At 44.5% G+C, this 18,185-nt stretch overlaps 1 protein-coding gene across 1 annotated transcript; it reads left to right on the top strand.

Moving 5' to 3' along the window:
* Positions 1–8,382: 8,382 nt before the first annotated feature.
* On the top strand, positions 8,383–17,897 carry klf6a (Kruppel-like factor 6a). Its single transcript, XM_012865064.3, has 4 exons — positions 8,383–8,770; positions 11,442–12,039; positions 12,910–13,033; positions 14,313–17,897. Exons 1-4 carry the CDS (start codon positions 8,669–8,671, stop codon positions 14,362–14,364), a joined length of 876 nt encoding a protein of 291 aa, XP_012720518.2. The 5' UTR covers positions 8,383–8,668; the 3' UTR covers positions 14,365–17,897.
* The last annotated feature ends 288 nt before the right edge of the window (positions 17,898–18,185 follow it).

The following is an 18,185-nucleotide window of genomic DNA, read 5'->3' as shown; positions in this document are numbered from 1 at the left end:
AGAATCCAAGATCTAAAGGTGAACTAGAATGAGAAAAACCACTTTGTGCCGTTGTGCAATTGTGCTAAGAATTATATAGCACTACCTTATACACAATTCTGTAGATTCTGATTAAAATAACACAACCGTACTGCTACTCAATTCCAATTACTTTTATGTGATACATTTTGCTCATTTCAGGAACAAATATGGGAGCACAAATATCTACTTAAAAATTTTGTACCCTACACCCCAACTACCAAAAACTTGCATTGGTACTAGCCTTGCTAAAACTGAAATATTATTATTTTTGGCATAGTATAGTTGGCTAAAATAGGGCCTTTTGGTCTAATACACTCTAACTAGGCCAGGACTCCATTGAAAAAGATGTTTTGAATCACAATTGGACTATATCCTGGTTAAGCAAAGGTTAAATAACACTCAGGCTTAACACAACTATCCATCCATTCATTATCTATACCCTCTATCCTGCAGGGTTGCAGGTTAACACAACTAGTAAAAGAAAAAAATCCTGCTGACTTGCATTGGCAGGAGTACTGTAAGAAAACTAAACTCCAATGATTTTCACCTGTTGAAGCTACCTAAATTCACAGAAAATGGCCTTAAAATATATCAGAATTTTCTTGCTGGACATGTTGTATCGCACACCCATGCTAATACAAACTGAACAGAACTAGTGGGGGAGAAAAATCATGTAAGTGAAAACAGACAGCCAATTATTTTGGTACATGTTATACAATTTACATATACAATACATCTTCTTCCTGCTAAATTTGTCTTCTACCCTAGTGACCAGAAAGAAATGAGCTTATACTAAACGAATATCTTCCAGAGAATTTTATTTCTATCACCTTGACTACCCGACCTGATCCAGTAATGCAAAAGTTTTCTGCTAGCTCGAAATCGTAGCAGTTGTGCTAAAACTGGATTATTGTTAGATTGTAATAATAATAATAATAATAATAATAATAATAATAATAATAATAATAATAATAATACACCAAACTTAAACAGCGCTTTTTTGGACACTCAAAGATGCTTTCCATCAAAAAAATAAAAAAATATATGAAAAATCACACTACAGAAAAGCAAGTTTAAATAGGTGGGCTTTGAGATGAGATTTACATTACATTGTACATTAAAGTTAGCGCATTTAAATAATAAAATAATTTAAAACATACCTGGATCTCTTTTGAAATTGTGTATCCTGATAGAACTCACGCAGGCACAGGGAAAGCATGCAAACGCCATGCCTTAAGACATCAGGCCGGGAATCGAACCTACGAGCTTCTTACCACTGACACAATTCCTACCAGCTGCTCCCCTGCACAGTCCATCCACACTTTTTTTTAATTTTATTAAAGAGTGCATGTTTACTCCTGTTATCATTGCACGGAAAGAAGCACAACACCGAGATAAGGGTTTTACATCTCGCAAGAACCGTGCAACTCTTTACAAAACGGACTCTTTTAATTATGTTTGGGTTATTAATGCAAATGAGTCAGTTAGCAAACCTAAGCGAATTTCAAAGGTCAGCGGGGATTTACATTAAATTATAATCAACTGTCCCATTTTAATAGAGAAACTAAACAGCAGCCGGGGCTGAAATCTGAGACAGCCGCGGAGGACCTACCTGGCTCGTCCATCTCAAACCGAGATGAATCCGTTTTTGCTGTGTTCGAGTGCAAGTGTGATCAGCAAAGAACCTCTATCATACTGGAGGTGAGCATTATTGATTTCTTCACCCCGGTATATCAGCAAACTGATATATTGGCCTGCTCTGAATGCGAGCGCACAAACCAATTCAGAACCTTCCATCACCAAGCATCACAAGAGCATCCTGACTGATTGCCGCGGCCCATGCATGTCCGTTCAAGCAAAACACACACATAAACACACTCTCCGCGGCCCACTCTTCATCCCCAAGGTCAAGATGTGCCGGGGGAGTGCAGGCTCCTCGCCGGCGGCCCGATGGCTCTGACACGCCGCGACCCATTGTGCACACATTTTGATCTGTCCCCAGACGTGGCCGCCGCGCGGAAGGCCAGTTTCGCACTAGACCATCGATGCATTTCAATGAGAGGATCTCGCGATGATGTTTTGTTTTTTTTGTGTGTGGAGGGGTGCGAGCGGGGGGCGGGGCAGAAGGGGGTGATGATGAGAGGCTAGGCATCTTCAGGCCAGACAACTCTCCGCCACGTGCAGTGTGTAATCCAAAACCAGCCCAATGATTATCTCCCCTCCCCACAAGCGCTGACTCAATTCTGATTTATGATTCGAATGAACATTGATTTTCCAGGAGAGCCCATCCCCTTCCCTCTCTCTTTCCTTCCATTTCTCCTTTTAACAAAGGAGTGAATGATGTATGTGCATTGATTTTCAATCAATTATTTTTATTCTCATTTTATTTAAGCTTGGACAAATTTTCTGTGGCCCCCGCCGGAGAGCAATGGATCTCTATCAATATCTCTCTGTACCTCATTACTAACTGGCCTTCTGGTAGTAAGCAGGCGAATAATGAATTCATCTGAGGGTGAGCCATGCTTAAACATCGAGCGCACGTGAATCTGTATGAGCATCCTCCCTCTGACACTGAAGTTAGGTAAATGAAAAATCTAAATTCATTGCTCCACATTTGTCTTCATCTTGAAATCAGCTCAAGCTTGATTACTATTTTGAAGTTATAAAAAACTTAATTATATATATATATATATATATATATATATATATATATATATATATATATATATATATATATATATATATAATCGAAATAGCTTTAACCTTCCTTTTCCAGCACTTTATTTAGGGTTCTTACTCCAAAGAAAGTGTCGGAGTGGCCCCTCCCTCACCTGTTGCTGATCACTGCCGTTCAGTTGGCTGAGGGAAGGCTTCTACGTGTTTCCCTCGCTCACAAGAAAGATAAATCACCTCTTTGGAAATATTTCCAGCAGAGAAACTAGAGGAAAGTCCATCTATCACTTTTAGAAATGTAATGCAGCTCTGTTACTACAGTTGGCAACGTTAAATTGCAGTTTCTTCCTAAGTTAGTTGGCGTTTATTCTGTTTTGTGTTTGAAATGTTCTTCTATGTTGTATGTGCCTAAATACATTGGAAAGCATTGACGTAAGTGAGTCGACACTGTATTTTATGTTTTAGCAGTAATGGGGATTTTTGCTGCTTTTCTGTCTTAAGGGTCAGGAGGTGTACGCAGTGTGCATGCCTCAGGTCATCTAGAAGTGAACAAGGAGCAGGATTTAGTTTCTACGCGCCTCAGCTCTGGAACAAACTGCCTGAAAACATGAAATTTGCAACAACAGAAAAGCAACACAAAAAAAAAAAAGAAAACAGCTGTTGGATTCTTTGAATCACGACTGCAGAAATCATCACGGTCAAAGGAGACTTCCCCTTTATTTGTCTCGTGGTTCAGCTTTTTTTTGTGGTGTATCTTGCTTTTTATGTAATTTGGTGTTTATCTTATCTTTCTTGGTTTTGCATTTTGCATCACCCTGTGCAAATGTTGCTAACCTGCCTTGTCGAGGAAACCGAATACTTGAACTGAATCAAAGAGTGATTCAGCAAACGTTTAGTTTAGCAGTTATCGCAGCTCTGTTAGTTTTCATGTTTTCCCCTCAAACAGATTTATTCGTCTTCCTCCGAACCGTATGTGATCGAGAGCCCATAAAAGGTGAGATAAGGTTAAAATTGATTTATCGTAGTCAGATTTGCTTTATTTCAAAACAAATCATGGCATGTATGGACATTTTCTTCGCCACCGTACAGGTTTTCAGCAAAATTTTACACGGGGCAAAACCTCAACAGCACTTTTCTTTGAAAGATAAACATGTTAAATAATGAATTAATCACGTTTAGTCCAGATTTTTTTCCCCCATGCAACAAAATGAGTCTGACACACTGGGGAGAATCCGTAATTCACATTTTGTTGTATGACATCGCTGAGAAGCCTCATCCGTCTTCCAAAGCCCATATTAAAACCGCACACACACACACAAAAAAAAAAGTGTTTCCTTGCTACCCAGAAAAGGCCTTTCAGAACAACTCACTGATTGGCTTGACAGTGATGCATTCAAATGGGTCATCCTGTAATTGTTCTTTCCTGTGGCTACTGGCCGAGCTGGAATTACATAACGATGATAAAGCTGGGGACCTGGCCTTCCAAGATAAAAGCTGCCACGCTGGGCCACGTGCATTCTCGGGACGCTTCTTCTGAGAGGTCCTCTGAAGGAAGTGATTATGGTGGAGCTGCCCGCTAATGCTCCGCCGGGACCGGAGCAGTCAGTCTGTTATTCATCAAACCCGTGCAGTTGTAAGCTCTCGCAGCTCTGGAAAACGGATGAATGAGGAGCGGGCATGTTATTTTGTGATGACATTTCACACAGCGACAAAAGACATTTTAACCACTCTTCTATGCGGACACCCCAAAGAAAGCGCCCGCCTGGTCCTGGACGGACATAATGGACGGCCCCCAGTCCGTAACATAAAAGCAGTGCGGAGTGTCTTTTTCCAGGGCTGCTGAGAGGGCAGCTCCAGGCTTCAAAAGACATCCCACTGCCATATGATCAAATCAGATGCTGAGGGTGACCAATATGACCTTGCAACCGGGAGCAGCACAAAGGGCGCTCAGTTGTCTGCTCAGCCAGGCAACAGCAAAAAAACACACTGCCACTCAGGAAACAATGGCGCTCCTGTGTCCGAGCGTTGTTTATCTCATGAGCGAATGGCGTGCCAGGCCGCGGCGCAGCTCCGCGCTTATGAAATAGCTGCCGGAAGAGATGCCGCCATGGCACACGAGCACTTTCTGCAAAAGAGGAAATGATAAGAATGAGTCGGGGTGACGTAGGCCCAAAGGCAAACATGCTCTTGGAATGCTACAGGAATGAAGCGCTACCCGTGAGAGAATGGGACGGAGGGATCACCCAGCTGTAAAGGAATTCCGGCTGTTGCAATCCGACTATGAAGCAAATGTTCCTACTTTTGCTTTGATAAGCATCAGAGGCGTGTGTCATGGTTAAACATGACTCACCTTTGAGTTTATTCCTCCTATTCGATCTTTCAATCAGTTCATATTCAGAGCGGTCCCAAAGGCACAACGGCTCACAGGTCAAATACCCCCGACGAGGTGCAGACCTGTTTTTCTTCTGTCGGTTTTTTTAGGATGAAGCCCGTTTTTATGTGTCAACCTGGACCTGTTTCAACCTGAAAGGGCTGTCAGTGAGGCTGTGGGAATGGTGGAAACAATAACAGATTTGTTTCACCACCGGGTCTACTATCATGTTCACAGCCCAAGTATAGTAAAAACATTACGCAATATTCTTGGAATTGGTGACAAACATGTAGAACGGACCAATAACTATACGGCAGAGCTAAACGACGCAACCGGCTGAAGTTGTATCGTTTAGCTACGGGCTCTCTTACGTTTGACTGAAATTTGACTTGAAGTGTCAGTAATGGGTTTCAAGGTTTATTAGGGGCATAAGCATGCAACCGGCTCTCAGGGGCGCATGATACACAATGTTGGGGAGATGAACACAAGAATATCCTCCTAGTTTTTTATTTCATGAATCCCAAACTGCGTGTTTGCAATCAGCTTACAACATCCAAGTCCAACTTTGACCAGTCACTACTGAGCTATTAATGCTCATCGAACTCTAAAGTTGAGGAAATTTTACAAAATACATAGAAGTTTTCAATTTGCGCGCTTTCTTAAACAGCATAAAGTCTCCAGCTATGTTTTAAATAATCAGTTGGATGTAAAATCGTTTAAATTCAAAGTTTAATCACACTAAATTCTATAGTTTTTGTTGTTAGCGATGATCAAAGGCAGTCCCGACTCACAATAGGAGGTGTGAAATTGCCCTTTGGTGTAGCGTCACACGGAAACGTCCGAGCGGATGACCAAATTAGTTGTTAGCAGCTAAGGTTTAGCCACTCCAGGTATTCTCACGGTGACTCACAACTTGTTTGTATCTTTTCTGGCACGTAGCCATCGTTTCTTTATTCTCTACGCCGCCGCAGTCTCTTCGAGGTGTTTGTAACTGAGTGTTGTCAGCCAACCCGATGACATGTTTATTACCTGACTCTGTCAACATGAGCATGAACAAGAGCTTATTATTTACCTGATTTATTTATTACTCAAAATAAGTCCCAGACACAGATAGAGGGTGTAAAGCTCAAAGCTCTCACGTCCACATCAGCGATCATAGTAACAAATTAGGACTTATTTCGCAAGACAAATAAATCACACAACGACAGACAAACTCCACTTTCATGAAAAATATCGTAAGGTTTCAATACCGCAAGATCTTCCTACACCCTGAAAGTGCGGCAAATTTTTTTGCCGCTCTGTGCTTCTGCTTGAAGCACAGAGCGGAGCAGCGCTGCCTCTCCACAACCCTTTGCTGTGCACTGCCTGTCAGCTGGATGAAAGAAGGCTACTGAGCAATTTGACCAGGGGAAGTTGAATGTAGGGAATACATTGATGAAAGGGCTGGAAAAGGGACCACGCAGAGTGCTGAGTTTTGCAGTATTTGAAAAGTTTTAGCCAACTGTCCTAAGCCAACTGTACATTCTTCAGGCTCAGAAACTGAAAGAGTGTGGACCAACCATGCAAGGTCATGCATGTTTGGAGTTGTGCTAAATGCTACTGACAAGGACCACTTAACACTCACATAAATCCAGTGAATTTTTATTCCATTTTTTTACCTCACGCCCATTGCGACCTGTGTTTGGCTAACTGTTAATGGAAGCTAAAATAGGTACATTCTGCACAATAAGTACCACGAAAATACTAAATTACCCATGTGTTCCTTTTCTACTTTTACTTTTTTTTTATCCAAAATAAAAATGCTAATAAAGGTGACAGTTGTTATAGTATTACTTTAACATAAATCGGAATAACTGTTGCTTTTCTCTTTTAAAAAAAACTATGTTTAGGACATAATATACATTTTTGTTTAAAATATTGCATAAATGCCATAGAACTATTGCATACTACCCCTGACTGCTCCCAACAAACTCAATATGTTTTATCTCTGCTTTTTTTTCCTTTTTCTTTTTTTTTTTTTTTTGCTTTGCACAGTTCTTACAAATAGTGTGGTTTTGCTGTTTATGCATACGTACACATGGACCTTTTGCACATTTTATGAATCATCCTACTCAGTTGCAAATTTCTTTGATCTGAGGATGCTATTTTTAATAACTGTACAATGTGTTGTCTTATGTTGTAAATTTGCCCTGTCTCTCCAGTTTCTTATCTTTATTTATTAATTTTTTTTCATGTTTTACCTCTTTGTGAATCTGAATGCTTCCTTTATCTTTCACTTTGCTTCTGGTTGACCTAAATTTCCCTACCGGGGGGACAATAAAGGTCATTTCTTGTTCCTAAAAAAAGAAAGAAGAAAAAATTTGACTATTGTGAGCTAATATAAATAAAACCCAGCACGACTCATTGAAACCTCAAACATTTGGCTGCAACAAAAAGCCTAACAAGAACCACTGTTTTCATGCATTAGTTGAAACCACCTCTGCAGTGTGAACTGCTTACTCTTGTCTAAAATGATCTTGGGAATAATCGACTTAATTTATACAGATTGCCCCCCCCCATGTAACATAATATCTAAACTGGGGTAAAACAAACTTCATAACTTTGAGGAACTGCTCTTGAATATTAATTCTTCATGTTGCTCTTTTAAGTGCAAATTAGGCTAGATTTTTTTTTTTCTTCCTAACTAATCTAGTCAAACTTCTGCTATCGGGGAAGTGAACACATTTTGATCTTTCCAGCCTTTCGGGGTAAAACTAAAGCAGAAGTGTGCTTTAAATTTCATGAAGTCAGTCGTAACGCTGGAGAGAGAGAGGACAAATGTTTCCTCTTAGGTCATGTGTGTTGTGATACCATAATAATAGCCTGTCAACTCTTAGTCACCGAGTCTTTCCTGTAGCTGGTGTCAACACATTCTGCTCACCACAGCTACAGCTCGAACTCAGCCCTTCTGAGCAGCGCTGTTGCAAGTTACTCGTGTCAAAGTTGCAGCTATGTTTTCCACATCAGACCATTTCGGCTCACATGCGCTGTCTGTGGCGAAACTCCTAGCAGACAGTCAAGACTACGGGGAAAGAGAGCTCATCACCGGCTTATATACAGGCCAAAAATAACCCACCAATCGGGCTCGAGCAAGTGACAACCGAGACAGCCAATCGAGACGTCCGGAGGGCCACGCTCGGTCGTAGGAGGTCGCCGATTGGCCACCCGTGATATCATTCGCCGTCGCGCACGTTGCTCGGCGCTGATTGGCCGCGGCGCGGCAGCCGGGAGGAGGCGGGGTCCAGGTTTGAATAGGGGAAGTTTGCAGAGCGCAGTTGTCCGGCAGCCAGTCTAGTGCGCTGTTTGCAAATAACCTGAGCTGAGCGCTGCGAAGGAGAGAGAGAGAGAGAGAGAGGAGAAGGAAGTGGAGCACTGACGGAGGGGACTGCTGCTCAAAACAAGCCAACGTTTGCATTGCAGAGGGGACCGCTCTTTATTGCTCTCACTGACTAAATATTTAAAGCGCGGGTGTAGAGATCGCTCGTTTTTTGTTTTTGTTTTGTTTTTTTTCTTCCCCCCACACCCCCCCTTTTCTCCCAAGACGAACAAGTTCGGGGAAGAAAAATGGATGTTTTACCGATGTGTAGTATTTTTCAAGAACTTCAAATAGTTCACGACACGGGCTATTTCTCAGCCTTACCATCCCTGGAGGAGTACTGGCAGCAGGTGAATATAACTTCTTTTCCTCTACTCTCCGCCGGCCGAGCTCGGCGGAACTGAGCGGATTTCACGCTCCTGTCAGTAGATCACACACGGCCCGGTTGGGGCGCACCAGAAGTTGATAGACGACCCGCTTCCTCCCCCCTCCTGTAACGGTGGCAAGGCACCGCGGGCACCAGCAGCTGTTTCGCTCTCGGTTTCGGTATGATGAAGTTGGGTGGGCACGCTTGCCGCTGCAGCGGCTCCGGTTGACAGTGACAGCTTCACGCAGCTCCCGCTGCGCTGCGTCCAGAATGAATGGAGGAGCGCGTCCCTCCCTCAGCAGCAGCAGCAGCGTGCTTTATTATTATTATTATATTTTTATTTCTTTTTTGCAACATATACGGAGCTGCTTTCGCCTCCCTTTTTCTGAGCAATAACCGCGGATGACGCGGGAGGAAGCGCAGTTTGAACGCGTTCAGACGGACGAGCGGTAACCTGGCGAGGCTGCCACGCGTTTGGTTTGACAGGACGGTGTTTTGCTGCGCCGTGACGCTCACCTGTGTTCGCCGTGAAATTTGAATGAACTCCACATGACGTGACGCCACGAAATGTCAACCCCTTCGCGCATGAGTAGTGGCCACAGAGCGCGACTTGGACGTGTTGAGTGACGGCTGCAGGGGCGCTTCCAGAAAGTTTTGTTAATCGAGGAGAGGGGAAGGGGAGGGGGAGGGGGGGCACAATGAAAACAAAAAGCAGCCAAAAAGATTTACTTATTACGCTGTAGTCGCTGAATGACAACTTTTCTCAAAATAAAGGCAAAATTAAAGCATGACATGATCTAGCTGTCTTCCTCGGGTCAGCATAAGCAACCATGTTAATTATGCTGGCAATATTTGTCATTTATGTCTCTACTAGATTTCTTTTTTTAATGTTTGAACACATATAGAACACTGACATTCAATTTAGTGGTAGTTCTCAGGTGAATGTGCTTCTTTTATAGAGCCATTCGTAGAGCAACAGAGTTAGTCAACTTTAGCTTTGACGCTACCTAATAGGGTGAGAGGTGGCACTCGTTTAGTTGCCGCCACATGGCTGTCAGTGTTTATATTTCTGCGTCCAGACATAAATATGTCCCAGCGTCAAACTGTAAGTGAGGGAAAAGTGCTGAGGACCAGCTGGCCTGCAGTGCACAGCGACATGTGCGTTCTGTGCTACATTCAGACAGAGAAAGCTGTCGCTGGCCACCTGAGCATGCCCACCGTGGGACAGTAAAGCATTCTCCTCATTTGTATCTGTTATGATGTGAGAATAAGTTTGAACTGTACTTGTGGTGCAACGAAAAATCTTTACGTTTTGGTTTGTTTTTGTCACACCGATACAGAAAAAGTATCCAAACCAAGAACTCCCACCTTTTTTTAAATGTAAAAAAAAAAAATAGCTTGAACTTTCAGTGACTTCTATGAGTTTCTTATTGCATCTATAAATTAGAATAATTGTGTCATTTCTTAACTTTGTGCTAGATTTAACCCTAATGTAATACTTTATTTTTTATCTTTCATGGGTTTTAGTGCTTGTAGAAAAGCAGTTTTTCCAGAGAGAAACTGGAGCTGGCAGGTCAGACCAGGTGAAGAAGCCTGGTTGGTGCAACTCCACATGCAAATGAACAAGTGAATGAATTAAGAAACGGATGAAACGAACCCACTCAACACAGGAAACCATTTAAACAAAAAGAGTATGTGGATGCAACATTGTAACTGGGAGGGAGGGGGCAGTCGCGTGACCAGCAAATTTTAAAGGGGGGGTCTACTTTTGAGGCTCCAGCTGTTTTGGGGATGCCAAAACCTGAAGACAAATATTCAGGCTTTGGCATCTAATAAGCATCTAATGAAAACCCACTTCTCTCTTCACTGTAACCCCCCCCCCCCCCCACACACACACACACACACACACACACATGCATCTTAAGTAAACTGGAAGTTGCAGTGTGTGTTTAACTGGACTTGCTGGTTGCTGAGGGGAGGTTGCGATTGCATCTCAGCATGTGCACTGGTGGAAAGGCGGCTGAATGGTCCTTTGAGGCTGCAGGGGGAAGTTTGAGCGTCTTCCTTAAAAGGACTCTAAAATTTGCTCAGTGAGTCATCGGCGCTGGAGTGCCGAAATGACAACGCACGTTTGCTGCTGTAGACTTCCACTGGCTCGCTTCCATGTCGCTGTTTAGGCTCGATAGGTATTCGGGGAGGGGAAGATGAGGATCAAATATGAAACAAGACGTGCCATTTCTCTCTCCCCCCCCCCCCCCTCCATGAGTCATTCAGGTCTGCCATGATAAGATTGAACATTCCTGGCACATGAAGACAAGATGTGCTTCCGTAAAGTGTCCCACTGGGGCTCTGAATAGCTGTTAGAAATGATGCACTGATGAATCAAATCCTTTCTGCTTCCTGAATTTCTGAAGCTCCAAGCTTCTGGTCCCTGAAACGTGCAGGAATAGCTGGGGTTTCCCGGGTTTGCACTTCCTGTCTGTAAGCGTTTAGCCAATAGACGTCACGCCGCCCAAAAAGCATGTTGGGGATGTGCACATGCATGATTTAAGAGGATTTCCCTCGCAGAGGCGTTTTTGCTGCTGTGAGTGAACCTCCTCTCCTCCGGGAGGCTGTGGCAATAACATTTTTCCTCTCCTTTTGAATTCTGGCAGACTTGCTTGGAGTTGGAGCGCTACCTACAGAGCGAGCCCTACGTCTCCACGTCCGAGTTGAAGTTCGGGGGCCAGGAGGACCTGTGGAGCAAGCTGATCCTGGCCTGTGGGGACAAGGCCAAGGCCGAGTCGGAGCCAAGCCTGGCCCCGGCCCACGAGGAGGACAATCAGGACAGCCAGATCTTGGACAGCAACAGCGTGAACTCTGACGCCAGCAGCGAGGCTTCGGACAGTTTCGAGGAGCTCTCCCCCACGCACAGCTTTACCTCCAACCCCTTGGGGTCCGTCTTGGTCGGCTCTGGACCTTTTAGCCCCTCGGTCATCAGTACTCCCCCGTCGTCCCCGGAGGCCGGCGTCGGCATGGCCGCCGGCGTCAACGGCTGGGTGGCCACGCACGCCGGGCTGAGCGTGCCGGTCAAAATCAGGACCGGTGGCGGGGTTGGGGGCGCGGCGGCGAAGGCCGCGGAAAAGACTGGATCCCTGTGCGGGGACGCGTCCCCGGACGCCCGGAGGCGGGTACACCGGTGTCACTTCAACGGCTGTCGTAAGGTTTACACGAAGAGCTCGCACCTGAAGGCACACCAGCGCACTCACACAGGTAGGTTTCACTGGGAGTGGGAGCAGGGGGGGAGGAGGGGGGGCTACATGCCGTCTATGTGTATGTAAACAGAGTAGGAGCAGGAGGGGCCGCTCAGGTGAAAGGAGAACCAGTTCGTCCGTAAAAGGTTTAGAACAGAAGAAGAAGGAAAAAAACGCATCAAGTAATGCCGGAAGTGCTGCTAATTCAGTCCTTGGCCTTAATGGAATTGTCCAGCCATTGTGTAATGTAATTAAAGGTCCACGCTGCATGATGTCCTCAGCTGGAGCGCTGCTAGCATTAGCTCTGCATGGCTGGATACCTAAACTGTGACCTAATCTATGTGGAATGTGACTGACGGAGCCAGCGAGTGAGCGAATGGCAGGCAGGCAGGGAGGGAGAGGGGGAGAGGGGGGAGAGGGGGGTTGCACATGGGAGATAAAAAGACTAGCAAACAGATTGAGTTTCACCATGGGAAAGGGTGAGTGGGCGGGGGAGAGAGAGAGAGAGAGCAAAGGGGCCGCTGGGTTTTCAATGGTCATTTAAATGTCTCTATCTTTTTTTTTATTTTTTATTCAGTAGCGTGTTTCAGGTCTTAGTTTACCCGCCTATATCGGTCCTTAGCAATGCAGTCTGCATTCTCCGCATGCTGCAGCTTCCATCTCAATCTGAACTGAGCCAACAGGCTCTGTGGAATCTCCCGTCTCGGGTGGATTGACGGCACCTATGTTGCGTCACCTCCACCCCCAAGGCCGGCGCTGATTTGAATGTATTTAAATAACAAGTGCCCCAGCCTGGCTCGGAGAGGGACGGGTGTGTGTGTGTGTGTGTGGGGGGGGGGGGATTGTCTGCTGTAGGGTCCCTTTAACGTCTCCCCTGTCTGCTCCGCAGGTGAGAAGCCGTACAGGTGTTCGTGGGAGGGCTGCGAGTGGCGCTTTGCACGGAGCGATGAGCTGACCAGACACTTCAGGAAGCACACAGGGGCCAAGCCATTCAAATGCAATCACTGTGACAGGTGAGTTGGGCCCTCCGCTCTGGACGGGGGCCGCTGCTGTATCTGAACCTGTCTGCGTGGTGGAGACGCTGCTCTCCTAAGGTTTAAAGCATTGCTGCTTCTCAGTCAGGCCCCCCCCGAGACAAGCTCGTCCCTGATCAAGATTAAGATAGCAGATCCAGTCCTTGATTCCTGTAAAAGTATCTATACCCCTCTGACTGTTTTCCCATTTTATCACGATGCAAAAAAAAAACTTCAAAAACAAAACAACCTCAGTCTATTTTTAGGGATTTTACATGACAGACCAACACAAACTGCATTATTAGGATTCAGAATGAAAATGATTGTTTCCAGTCCTTTTGCGCAAAAATACCTGAAAAGAACATTTGTATTCAGCACCCTTTACTCTAACTACCGCAGTAAGTGATGTGTCGTGAAGAGAAGCAGCCAACAGGCCTATGGTGACTCTGGAGGAGCTGCAGAGGTCCTCTCATCAGAGCGCAGAATTAGTTGCTCCCTCCACCAATCTTGACTTTTAACAGTGAGACACGAAAAGCTGTTGTTGAAAGAAAGCCATTAAAAAGCCCTGCTTAGATTTTGCCACACATTTTGTAGGGAACGCAGCAAATTATGTGGAACATGGCGGTCTGGTGAGATGAGACCAAAATTAAACTTCTGGGCCACGCGCACGCTATGCGTGGTAGTAAAGTGACACGGCACACCATGTTATGCTGTGGCTTAGTCATACGCTAGTTCAAAACCCAGATTAGAACCTGTGGCAAGTCCTTGAAACCGATATTCACAGACTGCAAAACACAAACGCTGCAGTCACGCCGTGCCAGCAGTGAAACATGGCGGGGGCTGCATCATTCTGCGGGAACACCCCAATCTAGTTTAAAATCCGCAGAAAGTGTTGGAGAGCCATGTTTTAAACACTGAGCTTGATCCATTTTACAAAAAAAGACTAACAATTTATCTCTAGACGTGCAAAAGACCAATAGATGGAAAGATACTGGCTCCAGGGGGCTGATCTTTTGCTGTAAAAAAAATAATAAATACTGAAACCCATATGTCCTTTTCCTCTCACTTCGCACTTCTGCACTGCGTTTCTGTTGGTCTGTCACATAACCACCCCCCCAAAAAAAAAAGAACATTGAGATTTGAGGTTCACATAATGTGAAGAAATTCAAAGTGGAATAGAAAATCGTCTCTTCCTTTCTGACTCGTGATCTATTGACCTTCATGAGAAACTCCCTTCGTTAGTGACTGACCTCCTTCCCTCCTCTCTCTCTGTCCTCAGATGTTTCTCCAGGTCTGACCATCTGGCTCTTCACATGAAGAGGCACGTCTAACGCAGGGCCGGCATCCACCGGGCAACGCAGCGAAGGGGAAATCCTTTTCTCTCTGTTTTTTTTTTTTTTTTTTCTTAGCTTTTTATTTTTATTTTTTTTTTGGTGAAGAGAGGGGAAGGAAAAAAAAAAAAAATCCAAACGCACGCCATCTCCCAACCGGTCTCTTGGTTGAACTGTCCCAGAGAGCAGTGTGGCGAGGAGGAGGAGGAGGAGGAGGAGGAGGAAGGGGGGGCGCGTGTTCCAGCCAAAGCATGCCGTTTTGCACCATACTGAAATAACCCAGTGCCTCAGGGACCTCTCTTCTTAGAGAAGGGCGCTCTGATGGTTGTCTGTTGCAACAAGAGGATGAAATCGCGGACGTGGGAAAGGAAATGTTTTTCGACCGAGGACTTTAAACGCAGAAAAGGACAAAAAAAAAAAAAAAAAAAAATTTGCTTCAAAAAATAACAAAACAACAAAAAAAAGCGAGTGAATGAATGGTATGTATGGTGCATGATGTTTTTGGGGACATCTCCCAGGCAGCAGATACACTGGTACTTTAAAAATCTGTCTGAGGTAAGCATGTGTGCACTGTGAATGTCTGAGATTGGCTGACCAGCCGCCACCCCCCCCCACCCACCATCCTCCTGGGGGAGGAAGAGGAGAAGCGGGACGAAGAGTGCGGATTGGTGCGGGGCTGGTACCAATGTTGCTGTGGACTGAATGAGTTTCTGTGGCGGAGCCGGGGGAGACATTCCTGCTGTTGTTTCCCAGGTGGCAGTGCGAGGATGAGGCCAGGTCACGCCTGCCTCGTCTGTCTGGCTCCCAGACTCTGAAGATGAGGATGAGGGGGAGGGAAGGGGGAATTGCTTCTTCTTCTTATTCCGAAGCATGTCAGTCCTCGGGTTTGACCAGAATTGGACGTGAATTCTTCTGGTGGGTGACCCGGGACTGAAAAGGAGCCCTCCATGATAGACAGAAGCTTTGTTTTGGTGTTTTTTTTTTTTTTTTTTTTCTTTTTTTTTGGTGCAGCTACTAAATGTGCAATGTGTTATGTAGCCTGGTTTCTTATTTTTCTACGAGCTACAAAGCCCATTTGTAGTCCCAACTGTATAAGCTGTGTGCTTAGAGGTATAACACAACTATACTATTAACTTCAGTATCATAGACAGGTGTTGCATGGTTCTAGGGATCGCTCCATTTCCAGTTTCCACTGTAATCAGGACTGCAAATAGTTTCATGAAAAGTGCAGCTAAAAACGCAAACGGTTAGATGTTACAATATTGTACATAACAGCCTCCATGATTCCTCCCTTTTGGTTTTTTAAGTGGAGATGCGCCGATCGGGCTTGAGCAGGTCGGATTCCAATTTTGAACGTCTTTGTTGTTTTTAGGGTTGCAGCTTTGAATCCAACAGCAAAAAAAAAAATGAAGGAATAAATTCTCCCTCTTCATGCATCTAAATGTATTTCCTCAACCTTTGCCTGATTTTTATTTTATTTTCATTCATCTAAAACACGTGTCAAAGTACATGCTGATGATCGATACATTTGTAGACGGAAAAAGGAGGGGATTCTTAGTTTTTAAGCATTTAACATGGAAAAAAATAGCTTTTTTTGTCAGTATCTTACCCTGCTGGTCACAGTTCAGAGCTGATCAGGGGAAAATCAGTCAATTCCTAAACCTGGCGAATTGGTCGGTGCATCTCTACTTTTTTTTTATTCCCTCTTCATTCTGGTTTTCCATCTGCCTGGAGATTTCACTGCTGCTCACATCCATCTGATGCCTCAAAGACACTTTTTTTTTTTGCATACATTTTTTTTTTTTTATGTGTGCATACATTTTCTTTCTATCTAATAATGCACTGTTGACCTTAATGGTGCCTTATGCAAGTGACACCCCCCCCCTCCTACCCACCGGGGGGAAGTCGCATTTGTCGTCTGGGTGAATTTTACAAGCTCGATCAAGGCTCAATTACGAAAACTGTTGCGATAGTTACATTTTCCTGATGGTTAATGGTGCGGTTGAATTGTTGACGCAAAGTACCTATTATCAGTTGATTGCCTTTATTCTTGTTTTTTCCTTGTTCTTTTTTTTTTATGAGACAGAGCAGCGGATTAGCTGCTGCTTATCACGTTTAAATTAAGTTGTAACATGTATATAAGACAGATGCTGTATGTTAAGAGCACTTAAATTCATTTATTAAAGGTGTTAACTACTGTGTAGTATGTACTCGAGTTCATCTCACACAGCACAAAGGTACCGAGTGACTAAGATGAGGTAAAAAAAATAAAATAAAATGCAACAGTGCTGCTCCGTTTTCACAGTGTCGCTGCGAGATGACCGTCAGATTAATACGCTTCGTCGTATTAACTCAATTATTTCAAACGAAAAGGAAAAAATTTTTTGCAAACTACCCGTCTTTCCTGTAAACAGCCAGGTGTAGAAGCGACCATCAGTGCTCAGCAACAGCTGGGGGAGGGGCGAAGCGCAGTGTCTGTTTTGCTCTCTAAGCGGAAATGGTAACGTTTTTGAAACTTAACGCTGGCGTACCTCAACCCGGGTCCTCCCTCCTGTCCCCTGTTCCTGCGTCCCTGCAAGTGGGACTGAAGAAAAAAAGGCTAAAGATTTATTGTAATTAACAGGCTGCAGTCGGACAGGCCCTCGCCTTGTACCGCCTCCCCGGTAATGAATTGCTAAAGGCTTTGTTGGCATGGAATCTGTCACAGACTGCTGACTGTGTAGGTTGGTTATTGACCTGTCTGGAGCGTGGTTGTTTTAGCCAAGCTGCAACTGTAATGTGGAAAGCACAGCAGCGGGCCGGCGGGGAGGAGGAGGGGGTGATCGAGTGCACCTCCGCGACGCGCGAGGAAATTAGGCAAAAAGGAAAACGTTATTAAAGATTGAGAGGGGCGGGGGCGGATTCTGGAGCAAAAGGCCAGGAGAGAAAAAAAAAAAAAAAAAGTGGCAGGGATTTTACTTATTAACGCTTGTGGATGAAGCGATCTGTCCCCTCCTGCCCCGGGGTCAGCGACCTCCATGTAGGAATCCAATGTTGCAGCAAGTCACAAAGCGCGGCACCTATGGATTTTTAGATCACTCGGGCGCAGGAGACGGGATACAAACTTGAAACTGCTTGCTGCGGTAGATTTGGGAGCTGCTTCCGATGCCTCTGATGGGCGAAGAGCTGCTGCGGCATCCATTCTGTGCAAACGGCAGCCAATACCGTTCAAGTGATAATTGAGCCTTGATTTAGCATCATTTTCTTTTCTTTTTTTTTTTTTTTTTCTGCTTGCATCTATTTACACTTCTCCATCATCCCTTTCATCCCACTCACCCAGCTGTTCTGTCTCACACAGAGAAAAAAAAAAAACAACACACACACACACACACAGCTCTTTGTTCTCAACTGAATCTTTGTATAAAAAAAAAGAAACTTTTGTAAAATTGTTATGTTTATGCTTTATGAAATTTTTATTTGAAATTGTTTTGCAAAATTGTTATATTTCTGTATGAATGTATTTTTTATTGGAATAATAAGAAATTCTTATCTGACTTTTGGCTGGCTTCCTTTGTTTCATTGGTTCTCTCCTCAGTTGGGCTTTTATTACTGTGAGTGCTTGTTTTGCACGACTGGGGGGTGGGGGGGGGATGCTGCCTGGCATCTCGCTCTGCTGTACTCAGGCGAAATTAGACACAAGGATATAGTGCCTTGGAAAAATATTAATATTACTTAAACTTTTTTCAAAAGAAGAAAAGACTAGACGACTCCATATCCCGATTATTTTATTGCGATTGCATGCAACAGACCCACATGCAGTTCATATGTGTGAAGCAGAAGGC

Source organism: Fundulus heteroclitus, chromosome 21, assembly GCF_011125445.2.
Source record: "Fundulus heteroclitus isolate FHET01 chromosome 21, MU-UCD_Fhet_4.1, whole genome shotgun sequence".
Lineage (NCBI taxonomy): Eukaryota > Metazoa > Chordata > Actinopteri > Cyprinodontiformes > Fundulidae > Fundulus > Fundulus heteroclitus.
This window is presented reverse-complemented; position numbering and strand designations above follow the sequence as displayed.